We start from the raw sequence: 18986 nt of genomic DNA on the forward strand, positions 1-18986 counted from the left end.
CTGATCAAAACTAAAGCAGGTACTTTATGATTTAAGATAATTTGGTCTTTCCCCTCTGCCTCATGTTTCATATATTATTACTTCTCTGGAAAATGTCTATGACTACTCTTAAGAAAGCCAATGTACCTGCCTTTGAATGTTATACACTCCCCAAGAATAAGAAAATGCCTTACTTCCATAGAATAGTAGCTTATAAAGTTGCCTTTCTCCATTAGACAGCAAGAACTGCCCATGAGACATGTCACTTTACATAATGCCCAGAGGAGGCCTGAGTATTTTGCAGGTATTTATTCAATAATGAATAATACCTTAAATATCTTTTGTGAGTAAAAAAATGTGCTAGAGCACGGATGAGCTATCATATCACGGTGGTTCTCCTGATACCTTCTAATTTATTCTTGTTCAGATTAAATTGTTCATACCTTATGGCAAGGTTATCCTACTAGTGGCCTGTGGGCTGCATACAGCCTATACGAGATTAATTTCTGGCCACCTGACTCCTACCCAGCTACTGCCCCCCCATGGCTCAAGCTTCAGTAGTAGTTATGGTCTCAAGGCTTCCCCTTCCTTCTTATACTGTGGGCACCCAGGCAACTCAGGGCAGTGGGGCAGCCCACAGCTGAAAAGCAGAGAGTGAGGCGGCATACATGGTACAGGCAGAGCTGCCTAAGTGGTATGTGTCCTGAGAGTCCCATGGTTCATGCTGGTGTAACCCGCACAGCTCCTAACAGCTTCGAAGTTGAACAGCCCTGCCTTACTACATAACAATAATGACTGCTGGATACTGATCTATTCCCTGCCCCACATTCAGGTAAAAGAAAGCGAACTCACTCTGGAAGTTCCTCTGATTTAATTCCCACAAATGCAATTGCCCTATTTCAGTTGTTCCCATAGACCCCTGATTCAGCAAGGCACTTATCCACATACCAAATTACTTTGCTGAATCAAGGCCACAGCCACTTGCACACAAGGGAAATAGATCACTTAATGAACTGCAAAGGAATAAAACTAGGGGGAAGTAAAGTGCTTTACATCTGTCCCAAATAAAATCCCTTGAGAACCAGTGAGTGTATTTCTAATGAAAGGGACCTTCAAAGTAACTTAGCAGGCTTTTTTTCCATGATTCCTATAAAACTGAGCCATATAAAACCAGTGCAGTTTTGTAACTATTTCACATGGAATTAGAGGCTTCAGATGACTCAATTCCTTTTCAGTACACTCCCTCTAGGAAAACAGTAGGTTAAATACTAGGTGAAATGGTATGTAAAGTAGATATTGGAGGGAATGTGCTGCTTCTGTAGCTCATAAACAGTGTTACCCTTTTTCCCATTACAGTTGCTGTGAACCATAGGCACTGTTAACTGTAAAATGGGAATATGCAGCAAAAACACGGTACCCCTCCAAGAAGGCATGAAATGATAGGAACCTTATGCATTTTGCAGTCTCTACATGGTGCATATAAGTTCACTGAGTTGTGGTAATATAGATCTAATAGTTAGCTGGCCAGCATCAGCAGCCATTTGGTTTCTATTCCATGTACACTTGCACTCTTTGGAGAAAAAAGGAACTAGTGTCTTCTTGAGAGTGACTATATATGCACCATGAACCTCCATCTGAGACCAAAAATGCACAAAGTTGAAATGGACGAGTAACCAACCTTGGCGAAATATCGCATCCTTGCTGCATAAAGGCACCAAGGGAAAACCAGAGACTATTAAATATCCCAAATTCATTAGTTGATTCATTACTTTGTGTTTCTCTTCCATCTTCAAACTCCTCAGTGTGCCACTCGTATGGGCTAAATCTGCTGACCAGGAATAAAACTACACTGACCCCAATGTAGGCAAAAACAATGCACATCCATATCTCATATGCTAAGGGATCAAGAAATGAAAACACTCCCGGCTTGGACTTCTGAGGCTTCTTGATCATTATTGATATCCCGAGGCTCATGAAGGGCTTTGAGAAGTCAATCACCTCTTCTCTCACCAGTGTTATAGTTAATGGAGCAATTGCAATATCGGCTTTCTGTAAAGGAAACAGAACAAGGTAATAACAACTGATGTGATAGTTAGCAAGAAATGGCTTTGTTCCTATTGTGTTTCACAAATGAAAAACAGGACAACAGGGACACAGATAATAGTCATTTCACTGAAAGTACCCTATTGAGGAGTAAACTGTTTAGTAACTTACAGCTGAAATTCCTCTCAGTGAAATTTATACAACCATCTGGTTGGACTGTTCTCAGCCTTTCCCTTTTAGACATGATTTTTCAAAGTTAACAATATTCAAATATGTTAGCAAAGCACGTTTCTTTCATCTGTAGGAAAAAAAGCTGAAATATAGACTCTTTCCCTCATTTACATTTTTTTAATCTAACTCCATTCTTTAACCTTGAACATTCTTCCTGTCAAAAAAAATATGAATCAAGCCAGTTTTCCCCATGCTCAGGAGAATAAAAATAATCCCACAACTTCCATCAGTCACAGTAATTGGCGGTATTAAAAAGGTGGTCTTACCCCATAAACAAGCTCGCCAACCATCCCATTCCAGATTTTCGTGTCTGCGTCCCTTGCCCCATACTTGCCATCTCCAACTATTGTGAGCTTGTACTTGAAGCCACAATGCTTAGCAATTTCTGAAGCTAAGTCCACACAGTAGCCTTCATACCGTTCATTTCCTTCAAGCATCTCATGATTTTTCTTCATCATGACATATGGGGATTCCTGCACAGAAATATTTTGCTTTAGCCACTCATTAAAGACAGAGTTAATGTAGGCTATGCACTTCTTAGAAAAATGTGTTTGCATTCTACAGGAAAAAAAGGAAAAAATCTGACGTTTCATTCATAAATGGTTTAACTTATTATATTTGTCACATATTATTAAACATGTTCTATTCAGCAGTGCTTCAGATTTATATGCAAATATCAATACTTGCAGGTGTAATCCCTCCTGGAATGTATTAGCAATTGCTGTGAATGTTAGTTATAATTAACATATTATAAAGAGGCAAGAATACATTGCTTGCTGCTCTCAATTCTATTGTTGTTAATGTTGTAATATTTAAAAAGGTTCTTCCCTCCTACAACCCCAAATCTGTTGCAATTTTTTTAGGCATGAAATATATTGAATGACTATGCAGAAGAAATCAAAAAAGTCCAGGCAGTGGTCTACGGCTCCTAAGTGAAATTCTTAACATCCAAAAAATGAGTGACAAATCATAAGTTCACAATACAAGAATTTGTCCTTTCTTCCCTTATGTATATTGGAGCCAGAACAGTTCTCTTTAGGCCTGGGATCAATGTATAATGATAAAGAAGCTGTGTAAACAAGTTAACATTGCCCTTATATAACAGAACACAATGTTGCTCTATTAAATTGACATAGAATATGAAAATGCATGTTCATTCCATCACTAGGGCAGAGAAGTTCATAAAGCTCTAAAGCCTAGAAGCAGTCTTTTTTCTAGTTTAGCAAAGTCTATCTGCCTATGGGCATAGAGACTGGAGTTTAAGAAAGAAAATCCATTCAACCAGTCAGACAAAGAGTTCTTTGAAATCATGTAATTGGTCACTTGTGTTAGCACAGAATGTTTGAATCCCTGCCATTTACCATTAAAATATTTGATTTTTCAATACAAATATATACATCATCCTTTTTATAACAGCAGAATTTAATGGTACCAGGAATCTTCTTTATATTCCATAAAGAAGGTTTTTTTTCATAACTTTCAGCATTGTAGGGATAAAAAGGAAGAACAGTTAACATGTGAAACACCAATTCACCTTAACATAGAATGCTATTTGACAAAAATATGTTTAATTACCAATATAGTGGTGACAATAATAGTCTTATTCTCTAGTCCCGAAGATTCATTTCCAAGAGGACCATCAATAGGATTCACAACCATTTTGTCCACTTCACTCCAGTATCCAATCTGAAAAAAGTTTGTAGTATGTATGGATGCCAATGAACTTCCATATGATACATACAGCAAATTGTTGTGTTTCGGTATAATTTATCCTATCCATTCCAAATATGCTCCCACAAACTTACAGTAGCTACAAACATGCAAACACTATACAGTTAACACAAACAGGAACACACTGGAACTTTATTATACAGGACCAAATATTTTGCTATTAATTATCCTACTGTAACAGTTGATTTTAGCTATATTTAATCAGATCTTGATATAAATGACATTCTACACTAATGCAAAGGATAGGAAAGACTCCAAATCAGGACGAGATGTACACAGTTATTGCAACTGGCTTTTTCTCTGTATGGCTTGGAAAAAGAGAAAAAACAAATCACATTTAGAGAACCATAAACAAATACATTATTCTCTTGAAAAAAACTGTGTTCTGCATTATAAGTTCACAGATTTGTTGTTAGATGTTCTCTGCTTATTTGCTTCCACTTAGCTGTTCTAATTAAAAAGCAAAAAACCCAAAAAAACAAAAAAAACCCACAACAAAAACCCATAAATTAAATATATAAAGTTGCATATATAGATCGACACAGTACTTACCAGAAATACGTCATATTTATTAGAAACATATAGTGCACATTTTCTCTTTGCTCTGCAAGATTATTACAATATAACCATATGAATAAACATTTTTGCAACATGCCTTTTAGTTAACTAGAGCTTTTGACCACCTACCTTTTTGCATTGCTTAAGAGAGGAATATTGTTAAGGGCAGTTAGAATTAAAATTACCTTACGGGGACCTGTACTTTTGAGCTCCATGATGTTTATAGTATAGTTAATTCTCTTTCCATTCTGGTCAAATTTTATATTTCCTGTTAGACCTTCCACTTGAACCTATATGAGGTAATAATGAGAACAGTGGTAGAGTTAATTTTGTTATTAAGAAAACACGCACACACACTTTACATTTTGTATTTCCATACCTGGATATTAATGCTAAAATAGTCTGCAGTTAAACTTTTCCTAAATTCCTCATTTCATTACTGAGTAGTTTTCTTGAGGTGTTAGCAAAACCTATTAATGTTGGTCTTCTAACTTTCTACCAACAAAATCCAGTTTGGAGCAGAAATATTATTTCAAAACATTCACAGAGCATTTCATATATTCATTAATTCCATGATACAATCTAGAGAGTGTACCTGCTTTAGTGCCCTTTCTATTTCTACACCATGACCCCAGGGCACTGCTGGATTTGCAAGGCAGTCTCCAGCATTTCCTCTTCTGGAGATCTCAATTCTCTGTTTACGTAGATTACGGAAAGCTTCAGTCATTACTTGGACAGCATCATAGGTCAAAGCAGATGTATACTGAAAAGGATTGAATAGATTTCATTAGAAAAAAAAGTTAAAGCTTCAACACGTCTTCCAAGTCTACCATTATTTATCCATTAAAGAGAAAAGTACATTAACATTAAAAGGAATGATGAAATATTCTTTGAGATTAGACTGTTTCTCTTGACTCTGAGGGTTTCCTTTTTCCCACAGAACCACATACTTATTAACATCAGCATCAAGAAGAAAGGTCACTGTAGCACTAATGAATTAAAATTGGAAGTTTCCAAAGTTTGTCAAGGCATAAGATACTTTCCCTCATGATAGTAACAGCGTAACATCTCTCTGTTTGCAACTTGTGCATGTGTTTTATGGAAAACGATGTTTGAATTTTTAAAAATGTATATTTTTAATTTTTTTTTAAATTGACCCATCAGCTGCATCTCAGAAAATATATCATTTTTATTACACTTTGAATTAATGAACATCTCATTTATACATTTTAACAACAATATAAATCAGTATAAAAAGATTAATATGATGTAATGAGTTTGTCTAGTATGTGTTACATGTAGATAGAAGGTATTAGAAATGAATATAGCCCTGGGTTATTGACCTGTTGGACCAGCGGTGGACAAAATCTGGCCACAGGGGAATCCATTTCCCTGCAGGGCTTGCCCTCATCATTGCAGCCGGTTTCCATGGAGAACCCAGGAGTAGCGGGGCTGTGACAGTGCAGGGCAAGGGTCTCCATGGAGACAGGATAAAGCAGTGCTGGCGGGGCACCTGGCTGAGCAAAGAGAAGCTCCAGGGCTGGGGCTGGACCTGGGATCTCGTGGCAGTGACAGTGTGGGCCGGAGCCAGAACATAGCTGCAATCTGCTGTCTGCATGCCCCAGGCAGGGACTTGCAGGCAGCAGATCATAGCTCTGCTTGGGTGGGGCAAGCAGGCAGAGCACTGCAGCTCTAACCTGGCTTTGGACCATGCTGTCACTGCTGCAAAGTCCTGGTCCCTGCCCTGGCCCTAGCCCCGCCCCCATCCCCAGCCCCGGTGCACCTTCCTGCCCAACCACATGCCCCTCTTTAAAGCACTGCTTTATCCGGTCTCCATGGAAACCCTGGCCCTGCAGGTCATAGCTCCACTGCTCCTGGGTTCTCCATGGAAACCAGCTGCAACAATGTGGGCAGAAGCTGCTAGGAAATGGAGTCTAGTCACTGGCCTGATCTACCATTTGGCCTATCCCTGTCATTAGATTATGTCAATTATCTAATAAGTGTTAATCTAAATAAATGTTAGCAATAAATGTTATCTCTGACAATTATGACCCTTCCTACTAAAGCAGCTATTCATATTTATGAAAACATTGTAAATTACCAATTATTGTGAGAACCCTTTGAGTAGGTGGTTCTCTGAAAATCTTCACCCCGCATCCACAGATCATCAACTATTAATGAACAAGAGTTTCTAAATCCCTGGCTAAAAGCTGCATTTTTTATTGCAACATTGTATATCGGAACAAGGAATGTGTTTTTCCTTACATCTTTTTCACTTTTGAGCAAATCAGTGCTACACAGTAAATAACTGTAAGACTAATAACAGCTAGATAACTTAATCCTTTGTTTTCCGACAGCTAAGTGAACTAGAGTCAGGTTTATATAGGCTGAGATGGATTTATCTAAACTGAATACAGTGCTCACAAGGAGGCATACCATAAATGTTTATCTACTGGGTTTATATGATATCAGTGCACACTTATGATGCCAAACTATGAATACTAAAAAGGTAAATATATGTCATAACACACTGTAGTCTCTTTAACTGCATAAAACATTCTGTAAAAGGTTTTTTTTCTTCTTTTCCCTCCCATTATATTTCCCAGTCTTCCCATTCCTTCCTTCCTCTGTAAACCCTTTAGAAGATTCCCCAGTTTAGAAAGTGTGCTCTAGGCAGTAGCTAAACTGAAGGGGAGCAATCAGGACAGCAGCCCCAGGAAGGGTGCCATGCAGGTGGCCACACCACTGACCACCAGCAGTGCAGCCAGCACTGTTCCATGCACTGCCACTGCCCATAGTATCTGTTGTTTTGGGTACTGTGCCAAAATACCTGAAAACAGGTCCCTTGACCTGAAGAATTTGGACTGCAAGATAAGCCTTACACAAATGATAGATTTGTTTACTCACTCACTCTAACAGTACATTTATGTATGTACACCCACATTTCTAACTTTTTTCACCGATAATAAATATATAAACTAAATGATAGCCATCCCTTTTGCCTCTTCAAACTACTTTAAGTAAATTCATAGCTTACTGGTGTAGTGTAAAGGTGGCTTTCAAGATCAGATGTGAAGAAGATAGGATAGTGTCCCTATGGGCCACTGAAGAGTAAGAAGAGGTAGCCTCCTCCAAATTCCAGTCCAAGGCAAGGCAAGGCAAGACAAAAGTCCAAGGCAAGACAAGGAGCTTTGAATTGACACCTTTTGAGACATTTGAGAAGAGATCTACCAACAGGCACATGTGTGACACAAATCTGGAACACATCATTCCAAGGTGGTTACCTAAATTGAGTAGGAACATTAATGTTTACCAAATGCATGAATCAAAGCCAACATATGTATACCCTCATCTATACCTGTGTGCATTCTAGGCATAGAAAGGTGAATTTTATGTAAGTTTGCACACACACTTATACTCTGCTAAAGCTGCATTTATATCCAGGAGGGGAATATATATTCCCCTCTTTACCATTTTAGACTTAGACCATTTAGCCTCTCTTGTGTGAGGCACCACTTTTGATTGCATTTCTACTAATTGATTTTCCTACCATTTATGTTTCTATCAGTTACCATAGGCCTTTTCATGACTAGGGGTTCTGCACCTTTCTGAAATATACCATCTACAATTCCAGTTTTCCCCATTAAAATAATAGTCATACTTTCTAAAATGAATTTGTTATTTTTAGTTTTTTTTCTATCGGTTACTCTGCTTTACTGGTTTACAACTTTTCTTATAATCTTGTGCCTCTGTGTCACCTCTCTATTTTCTTTTGTTACTGTAGGCATACATCAAGAGTTAAAATATATAGTGTGAAAATCCCTAAATCTATCTGAATACTACAAGAAGGAAGTAGAAGATTCATTGCAGCTTATGGGGAAGGCTGAATTTTGGAGCCAAAACTGTGTAAAAAATGTTCCAAATAAGATTAAAAGCAAGAAGACATTTTTTCCCCCTCTGTCTCATGATCTTTGGGTATTTGGTTAGTTATCTATAACATTTGCATCAGCAATCCTGCTTTACTATTGTTTTTTGAAGTATAGCAAATAGGATGTACAGTTTTCTAGAGTTTTTAAAGGGACTATGTATGATGATCTTACTGTCATTGGCTAAGCCATAGTTTACAGGCAAAAGGTAATAGAGCTTATTAGGAGACTTGTCCCATTCTCAAATGCAGGTATTCCATTGTTTTTATTTGGTTTTTTTTTTTTAGTTAGCGTTCTCCCCGGCAGCATAAAAATAGAGAGGAAAAAAATCATGACTAGGGAAATGTGGTGATATTCACACGCTAATTGTAAATTCACTTGTACAAAACTTTGCATGCCTGTATTATCTTTAATCTGAGGATTTCAAAGTGTTATCTTAGTATTTTATCTCAATGTTACCTATGGGAAAACTGACTGAATAAGTGATCTTGTAACATGGTCATTGTGCAGGAATTGTAGAACCAAAACCAGACCATATATCTCCCAAACTTCTTCTAATATAAAATATTTTCATGATTAAACTAAGATCAGTGAAATTCAAGCATCAATATAATGGTTATCATGACAATACAGGATATGGAAATACATATCATCACATGTTGACAAAATTTGTGCTAGTAGTATCTTGATTTTCTCACAAACTGGAAGCCTGATCATCCTCTCATCTAGGATCTGATCTTGTGCTATTGGTAATATTATTTGGTATTGAGCAGTGCCAGAGTCCTATCTTACACTATTCCTATACAAGTCTAACTCCACTGACTTTTTCTTTTTGGTTTTCACTTGTCTGGTAGCAGATCAGGCGTTGTGTCTCGCATATGGCTGTAGTTTCCTTAAAAAATTCATTCCATGTAGGGTTTTTTTTAATTAAAACTTAAAAGCAAATAATAGCACAGATGCACAAAGTATTCTGTAATATTCTCCAGGGGATGAAGACTAGAAGCACTGTCCTGTTCATAGATTCCATTCTAAATAAAGTCCTAAATTGACCTTCAGAAGCAACATTAATTCTCTCTAACCTAATTTCTTTTGGTATGACCCCCAAGAAAGGGGCATGCAGTATTCTGCCAAAGTGTTCTCAATTTGCCTGTCTGATGAAATTCTTCCCTTTGGGAAAGTTGTAGTGCATTACTTAAATGTAAATATTAAAATATGCACCCAACTTTAAAATCTTACTATTGTATACATTTTCAATATTAATTAGAACTGGAAACAAAGTTATGCTTCATCATATTTATTATAACTAACAGGAGTCATGAACATAGGGTTGAGATCTAAATTGCAGGAAGATTGAATGTTCTGCTTTGCTGTCACTTACATATGTATAACAAGAAGGGTAAACAATAATATTTATAGCCCTATACAATCAAGTGAATCAATGCAAGATCTATTGAAATCAATCGGTAACCATTTTTTAAAGTGTAAGATAATGTAATTAAGATCATAATTAGAATATTGAAGATATATATCAGTATACATTGACAGAAGTTGTACTTTCTTATATGCTAGAGGCCCGATCTTCCTCTTAATAAGGATCTGATCTGGCTCTACTGATGAACAGACAACCAAGAAAAATAAAAGAAGGAAAATATAGGAAAGTAAGCCAATGCCGCTTAATCTGAAGATAATCATCCTAATGTAGAAGTCTAAAATATGCCAACTCTCATCACACTAAGACTCCCTCTACACATTACAGGTATTACACTATTAAAATGTCCAACCAGCTATAAAGTTAGACCTTGACAATTTATGCTAAGATTAATCATGTATTAATTTGCTTCCAAGTTTTAATTTGCACATGTGGCAGGGTCTCCCCTGAAGCTGGGAATGCCATCATCTGCAAGGTCTCCCAGCCACAGTGATGCACCATGCCCAACATGAAAACACCAAACTGGGGGGGGGGGGCATAAAACCCCCAGCCCACATGCATCTCTCAGTCCCGGCTGTGCCTCATGATGGGCACCTGGGGCAGAGAGTCCTGCAACTGACAGGTCTCTCAGCCCCAGCTGCTCCTTATGCACAGCCAGGACTGAGATCCCTGTCAGCTGCTGGGTCCCTCAGTCCCAGCCATGGGACCCTGCTTCTTGCCAGCGCAAGGGGTGGGGCCAGGATTAGGGTTCTCCTACACCAGCAATAAGGCATGATTGGATTTAATATGCAGTCCCATAATTATGCTTCCTGCCATGCATGTGTAGCACGTATTAGATCCAATCATACTTTACCTGCATATATAGAGGAGGCCAAATGCTTACCTGGTCTTTTACAAGGTACAACTATTAATTACCAAAAGATGTAACGTGGTAGCAAATGTGCCACCAGTGCAGGGATCACTTATTAACTCCAAGAGAAAGCAAAGAAAATACACTAACTGTAAGTATACAGAAAAAGGGGGTCTATCTAATACTTGAGGCTAGATGGGTCAGGAATCAAAGACCGGTAACAGGAAAAGGACCTGACAGACTGGAGCTTAAAGGATTTGTTCATTTTAAAGAGAAGACAATGATGACTCCTGAGGCACCAGTGGACAAATCTAAAGAACACAAAATGATGACAAGCTGCAAGAGCTGCAGTATATGTATTATCGGTGATGGAGCACCTGGTGGAATCTATATGATGTGTTGATTAATAGAATTCAAGAAAAAATCCAGTTTTCAGATGGTGACAATAGTGGAGTCAACATGAGGATTTGAAACATGATCTTGAGAGCAAGGCAGGGGAAGGGATCAGCTAGAGGTATAGAAACAAAAATTTAAGCAATAGGCATGGCCCATTTAATGAAGAGAGAGAGAGAGAGAGAGAGAGAGGTCCAGAACAGTATATGGTGTTGCAAATAAGAAAAGTATGGCAGTCAGTCCCAAAAAGAAAAGGAAGGGACCATGGCGACAGGCAGGGGGTGCCAAAGAAGAATGAGTCTAATATATAAAATCTATGAAGCAAAACAAGAGACAGTGTGATCTGCAGAAAAATAGAAGAGAGCCTGAGAGTTACATCAGTGCTAGGAAGAGACAGGCCTTATGGCAGATGAGTCCTTGTTAAGGAAAATTGAAAGGACTATCCCTGATGCTTTGTTGTCTGCGACAAGCAAATGTACTAGATGTACATTTTATACTCTAAGGGATCCTGGTATGAATAAGCAAAGCATTGAGATAAGGATAGACTAAGCTGGAAGTGGAAGCTTGGGTAATCTCAGTGAAAGTTTTCTCATCCTTGGAGTAGGAGGGTGAAGGTATGACAAATTAATTAAGATATTCCAAGGACTGATGCTACGAGGAAAAATTTAGGGTGTTCAACCATTAGGCTCACATGAAAAGGACTCTCACTGATAAATGGACTACACCTGAAGACTACATCACATGGTCCACTAATGCCCTAGGATTAAACTCAGAAGTTGGGTGGAAGGGTGGAAAAGACTCTATATATGATAGTTGATGAACTGTGAATTAGCCATTTTTCAATTATCCACTGTGGATAGTTCTCTCAAAACATCAGCCTATCTACAGCAGCAGTTGAAAAGGTGAATAGAGCACTAAGAATCATTAAAAAGGCATTGAAAACAAAACAAAAACCATCCTTATGCCAATAAATATGAGTATTATATTTACCTCTTGATTACTATGTGCAGTTGGTCAACTCATCTCAAAAGAATATAGTAGAACTACAGATGGTACCAAACAAGACAAAGATATTTATGGGTATGGAATGGCTTCTATACAAGGATATATAGGGAGTCTTCTTCTTGGAAAACAAATGAAGGAGGCTGCAGGGGGCACATGATAGAGGGGATGATTTGTTCCATAAGCGCCCATTTTCTTATAGTCTTCAAAAGTATGCACTACTTGCCACTGTCAGAGACAGGGTGATGGGCTAGATGCAGGATGGCACTTCTTACATTCTTATAATTTTAAGACCTGGTTCTAATTCAGAGAAAAACAGAAAATCAAGTAAATAAAGATACAGAAATGGACACAAGAATAAACATAAGATAGGACATCCAGGCAGAAGACAGACATCATTAAAATTGATGTGAGCAGTTGTCAGGCAGGTAGCCTGCACAGAGTAGTATGGTGTGTTTGAGAGTTCTGTTGCCTGAATCAATAGTTTTGCAGTACAGACATGACCTTCAAGAGCTTGATTTACCCAAGACAGGGCACATCTATGCTACACTGATGTAGCAATGAGGTATGGTGACGTAGCATCAGTGAGCATGAACTGTGATGCTGCCAGTACTGCACAGTAGCAACAAGCTACTACAAAGTAGTTCATTGCTACTGCATAGCATGGTCTGGAATGACCCACATGGCACTAGGACTGTGCAGTACCAGCAGTCATTGTGCAGTCATTCAGTACTTGCTTTAGCTAAACAAGTACTAAATGACTGTGCAGTAACAATGGCACAGTTGGGTGCTTCTGTAGACAAGCCTACAGTGAATGCTAAGAGCAACTTGGATTGTTCTACATAAATCCATGGGCTGTAAATTCACAAAGGAGAAAGAAAATCCATTAAACCTAAAGGATAATGAAAGGACAAGAATAAGTGGGCCTATACCAACATAAATACATTTAGACTAGAAATAGGAAGAAGGCATATGAGCGCCAAGGGACTGAAGTTCTGAATAGTGGTTCCCAATAGATGTTATTGAAGCAAAAACGAGAACTAGCATCAAGATGGAGCTGTATAAATGTGTATAACTTTTGGGGACTGGACTTCCCAATCAAAGATTGGGTAGGATACCACTGTACCAAGTAGTGTATCTGTTGGATAGTGAAGCAAGTGGACAAACAGAATGGTGCTCTCCTGCCCACGCTCCAGGAGCCTTTACCAAAGCAGCCATGCACTAAATATATATGTATGGAGTATGGGGTGGGGTGGGGGGAGGAGTGGGGATAGCAGGGGTGAAGGAATGAATGATGCATCAGGGTGAATTCCCAAGAAGCCCATCCACAGGGATGCTGCCACCAGAGCATAGATGATAAAACCAATGACAGCAGTAGCTGTAGCCCTCATCTATGTTCTTCCCTTCCTCCAGGTCTTCAGTGGTCAGAAGACCCCTGTGCCTGTTCCCTTCCCTCCACCATGCCCCATCCTGCCCCCCCCCCGCCCGTGCTCAATGAGCTCGCTGTACCTCTGGAGCAAATCTCCAAAGTGTCATTGTTTCATATTGAATTTAAGGAACATGCTCAAATACAAACACACATATGAAAAGAAAATATGTAAAACAAAGAGTAGGTGGTAGAATTGCCATTTTTTGTATCTGAAGCTTCTCCTGCGTGAATGGACTTTTTGCTTACTTCACTATGCTAGATATTTTCACATTATTTTTTAGTCATTTGCTAAATTAGACATAAATTAATTTTAACAGAACATTGCAAAAAGCATAAGCATCTGCTGCTTTGATAATAAATGTTACAGCTTTACCTTAGCTTGATGTTTATGTTCAATAAAATTGCCCATTGGAGTTTGGATATTTATATTTCATCAGGGAGCACTACACTGTGCAATGGTATATTCCACTTGTCAAAAAATGCAGAATTATTTTGTACTTTATATTTATAATGTGCTTTTCATCCAAGGAACTCATAGCACGTTACAAAAGGAGGAAAGTGTCTAGATAGTGCATACTTTCATATATATACTTATAGCTGCATCCACATGAGCATGCATGGTTGGTTCCCTGGAGACAACTAGCAGCAGGATACCTTTTGCCACTGCTAGTTGTTCCCAGGGAATGCCTATGCCATGCACCCTCTGGTGTGTGGGTGGTTACCCAAGTGGGGTATGGGAGGCCAGGGCCAGCACTGGACTGACCCCAGAAGTCTTGCCTGGGGTCCTGGGGGCCTCCTGGGGCTGCAGCAGTGGTGACCCTGCTGCTCAGAGCTCAGCTGAAGGATGGCTACAGGTGGCTAGGTTCCGATTTTGAATGGTGCATGCTGACCCTGCATGCATTGCTCTGTTTTTTTGCAGGGTTTTTTTGACTCCTGGATATCCAGAGGTCAAAACCCACCCACACTGCTCTCTTGCAGTGTGGAGAACAGTTGTATGTGTGGTATGTGGTACAACAGATGTGTCTGCAGCACCACATACCACATGGCTGCTCTCATCTGAACACAGCCTATGTGAGCAAAATCTCTCACATAAGGTTGTCTGTTTCACTGGAGTAGGGCACCAAATACCCCAGACACCAAATACCTAAACAATACTAAAGTCAATAGGAGGTGGATATCTAAATCCTATTAGCTCTTCAGAAAATCCAGTACTGAACTGACAGGTCCTTTAGGAATCTTGGAAAGTATGGTGCTAAGTGCAAGACATATAATATAACTTAAATAGACAGGATCAAGGTCAACAGGCATGAAACATAACCTCTTATTCCATGACTAGGTTCAGATATTCAAAGAGCCCGAGGTGGAATTGATCTAACCTGTGTGGTTTCCTTTAAGCAGTGTAGTTCAGATCAGTAGCGAACAGAGCACACATTTGCCCTTTGGTGTGGGGGGCAAACCTTAGGCCAGGTTCTGCCACTTTAAAACCAATCTATGCATGCCAAACTTCTCTTTAGTTAGAGGAATAACTTGGTTTTATGTGCTGAATTTCTTTTCTGTTGTGGGTATAGACTGGTTTCTGACCACTTATACCAGTAAAAATGTAATATCTGTACCTGCCCTAAGAGTTGTAAGTCTGCCATTCTGATTTTGAAAGCTCTGCCATTTTCTCAGGTCTGCAGTTTAATAAAGATCAGGCTTTTCTTTTAATCACTCCCGCAGAATGAATAGATCCACTGGGTTTCTTTGCTGTTGCAATCATGAACTTGATGTGTATGCTGTACTGTATGGGCTACCTATGTGCTATGATTTCCTTCTGTCTCAGTCTCCGTACTCTGGGTCCTGTAAGCAACAGAAGTCTGGAAGTATATAAAAAACTCCAAAAAAGGAGGATTCTTGTAATTTCAATATGTTGTCAGACTTCAAGAACAAAAGAGGTAGGCAAAGTACAAGGGTGATCTACTACCTATGCATGGGCTTACTAAAACTAAGGTAGGTACTTGGAAAAAAAAAAGAGGGGGCCAAACAGATTGTGTGCACTTGTACATGGATTAAAATCCTGCCCTCTGAGTCCCCCACATAACCACAGACAAGCTAAGAAAGCTTTCTAAAGAAAATTAATATCTACCTCCATGCTCAGGGGACTATGCAGACAGAATATGGTAACTCAATAAAACTAAGTTAAATTTAAAAGACACTTTCCTCCCATTATCCTGACAGATGAATTAAAATAAATTTTCAATCTGTGCAAGGAACCTTAGAAATAATTTGAAAGAAGACTCAATGAAAAGAACGTGTTTGTTACTCTTATGTTTAGAACTTTTTGGGTAGTCCTTTTTTGCCACCCTAAACAGAGCCAACCTTGTTTTGGCTTATAGCTTGAAAGGTTTCCACTGGCCCACATTACTTTTAAACTGGCAAAAATACACTCCTATATGTGAACTTGTGAAAAATGACAAGATCTCATGTTTTTACCTGCATGTTGACATGAGAGGTTTGAAAATGCAAATTTTTATTTTCAATAGAAATAACAGGGCTGATTAAATTGTTAACAAATTGTGCCCACAACCATTGTTCAGATTCCAAATGGCTGTTTGGTTTGACCATAATCATGTTCTTTTTCATTTTGCCTGTACAAGTATTAGCATGAATGGGTGCTTGTTCACATGGATGTTTGGGAATAGCTGTTCTTTGTATGAAGAAACTTACCATGTAAATACTGGTCTCTATTCAAACTTTAATAGGGCTTTGTGCAAGGGTGCTATGGGGATATTTGCTGGGGGATGGAGAAGCTACCACAAAACACCTGTGCATCCTGGCTTTTGATAGTCAAAAAACTCAGACCCTGAGGAAATTTGGTGCAGTTCAGAGAAGTCCCCCAAGGGCTGAGTGCTTATGTGTTTTCCCTGACCTATACACTGAGGTCACCTACTCTTAATATTTGCATGGGATCTTGCTTTCAACTAATTTCAGAGTATCCAGAAAGCTGCTTTCTGGCAGAACGTCATTATTTCTACTCCAAGTTCCAAGCAGCAGAAGAAAGTAGCTGAATACAAATCAAAACATGTCCTTAACTGAAAGGTTTCAAATATCAAAAATGTTTCCATTTTGGAGATGGTCAGAGATTTGGGTCAATTCTTATGTTGCCTGAACAGACTCCTCTATCCTTAATGAAAGCTGCTAAATGAAAGGAAAAGTTTAGATTCAGACTGACTTTCATTATAACAGCGTTCTTTTTTAATAGAATTCTAGCTGATCTAAAGCTACAGTAGCACCATTGAAAGCAGCTGTAATAATAATATTACTCTCTATTTACATAGTTCCCTATGTACAGAGAACACCGCAGAAGAGGAGGATTCTGAGCCAAGTGAATGGCATACACCATGCTTTGAAATGTTCACATCGTTAAGGGCAAAGGCTAATACAGAAAGGTTGTGCAAAACAGAGAGATTCTGTATTATTTGAGATGTGTCACTTAACAAGATAAGGAAGTGTTGATTGTGACTGTTTAGCAGAGAAAAGGAAAGCAAGAATGAACAGGCCAACCCCCTCCTTCCCACCCCAGCCACCCAATAATTTAAATTTTTTTTTGGAGAGTATTAAATCTAAACGGGTAGGTCTAAACCTGGTAATCTTCAGATCAGTTCCTACCCAAGAGACGATATCCTCCAGGTGAGGCCTGTATACACAGGATGGCATCTGTCTTACATTTGTTACCAGTCATGAACTTAAAGCAGAAATTGCCTGGTGAAGATCTATGGTTTGTGTTATGCAGGACCTCAGATTGTATTAGCATAATGACCTTTTCTTTTCTTTAAATCTATAAAAGTCGTAGTACTTTCTAATAAGCTCAGACAGGTTCTCTTTTTCCTGTTTCTCAGTCATTGGCCTTCCTCTCAAATGAAGCAACTAAGACTTTTCCTATAAGCAGATGTTAGGAACCATGCTCTACTTATATTTGCTTCTCAGGGTCCAATTTTGTGTTTTGCCCAAGCATTCATTTATCATGGAGGATGGATCTCAACCATCCAGCCTTAATGTGATGATGATAGTGTTTAATATTGTTTTCATAGAGAATAGTCAGTATCCAAGAATACAACTTGGCAGTCTACTGAATAGATATTTCTATACTCAAATATCACAATATTGGTACCACTTTATACATCTCAATGAACAAGAACAAATATCAGGTATTAAAATAAGTCATTAGCAGTACTAAAGCAAAAGTTTTAAATGTAATTTTTCATTCTAGATCCCTTTTCCAACAGTATATTTTACAGACATAGACGTGAAGAAACCGAAACACAGAATGATGAAATGTGTTAATAATACAACCAAAAATACGATAACAGTCTCATAGTTCTCAGTTCCATGGTCATACCACTAGAAACAAATGATATACAAGATATATAAAAAAAAACAAAAATCACAATAATCATTTATAGTAATTTATGGGATTGAAATCTGGGATCTTTATGTTACACTGCAAATATTTTATACTCCCAAGGCATGACATCACAGTTGGAAAACATTTACTATAGCAAAATGAATGAAATTATTATAGTAATCTTACACCCACTGTAACAGCATGGGGTCTTAGGGGTGGCCGTGATCTCCCCTAGCGCCCCCTACCATGCCAATGTGGTACTAAAGCACCCTCACATCTGGCCCACCACGTCTTTGATGTCAATAATGTATAAGGGAGACTGCCCTTTGTCCTCTCTGACACGGTGCTCTGATGTATCTCAGTCTTTGTTCGGTCTTGGGTGGCTTGGTGGACCCCAGCTTTAGGGACTATGCATGGCTCCAACCACCCCTGTACAATGCCCCAAGCCTCACAGATGTACCAGACCCTGTTTGGTCAACTTCAGTCTCTTGTGCCCCACTGGTGCTGCTGGCTTGCCTCGCAACCATGCTCCCTGGCACTCGTCCACAATCTCCGCCCCCTTTCTGGGGCTTCTCACAACAGCCCACTATGGGGCTTCATGACTTAGGGCTCAGGCAGCCTCAGCCTTACCTGGCCCCCTCCCAATCCTCTGCTCCCCTTCTCAGGGCTGGGGTCAATGCACCCCTGAATGTTGTGCCCTCTCTGGCACCAGGGTCCCCAGGCCACCGTGGAGTCCCTATAAGGCCTCCTCCAACCCCTAATAGCCTCACCCGGTCCTCCGTGTAACAACAACAACAAAAAACAATAACACAAATCCCTGGGCTATAACAGAAAGCTAAACCTCATGGCTGAATGTTCTCCAAACCACACCACCCACCTCACCTGTGTAACTAGCGGCAGGTACATTCAGGACTTATTCTCTTTCCCACATTCAGGGCCACTCTCTTTCCCTTAGTCAGGCAGTCCTCCTTCTTCCTGGCTGCTAGCAGAGCAAGAGCCATCACAGCCTCCAGTCTGGGTCTTATTGTAGT

At 39.2% G+C, this 18986-nt stretch overlaps 1 protein-coding gene across 10 annotated transcripts in view; it reads right to left on the minus strand.

The window, feature by feature from the left end:
• The window catches only part of GRIA2 (glutamate ionotropic receptor AMPA type subunit 2), a 155062-nt gene that overhangs the window by 32023 nt on the left and 104053 nt on the right, over positions 1-18986 (minus strand). For all 10 annotated transcript variants that reach the window (XR_016440761.1, XM_090036304.1, XM_090036297.1 and 7 more), the window contains exons 7-11: positions 5138-5305; positions 4728-4832; positions 3829-3939; positions 2520-2726; positions 1658-2028 (exon numbers count right to left, since the gene is read on the minus strand). Coding sequence is in view for 9 of the 10 variants with exons in the window: in XM_090036304.1 (XP_089892430.1) it covers positions 1658-2028; positions 2520-2726; positions 3829-3939; positions 4728-4832; positions 5138-5305 (962 nt within the window). In the remaining variant the exon portion in view is untranslated. The remainder of the gene's footprint in view (positions 1-1657; positions 2029-2519; positions 2727-3828; positions 3940-4727; positions 4833-5137; positions 5306-18986) is intronic.

This window comes from Crocodylus siamensis, chromosome 2 (genome assembly GCF_052110815.1).
Source record: "Crocodylus siamensis isolate JL-2025a chromosome 2, ASM5211081v1, whole genome shotgun sequence".
Lineage (NCBI taxonomy): Eukaryota > Metazoa > Chordata > Crocodylia > Crocodylidae > Crocodylus > Crocodylus siamensis.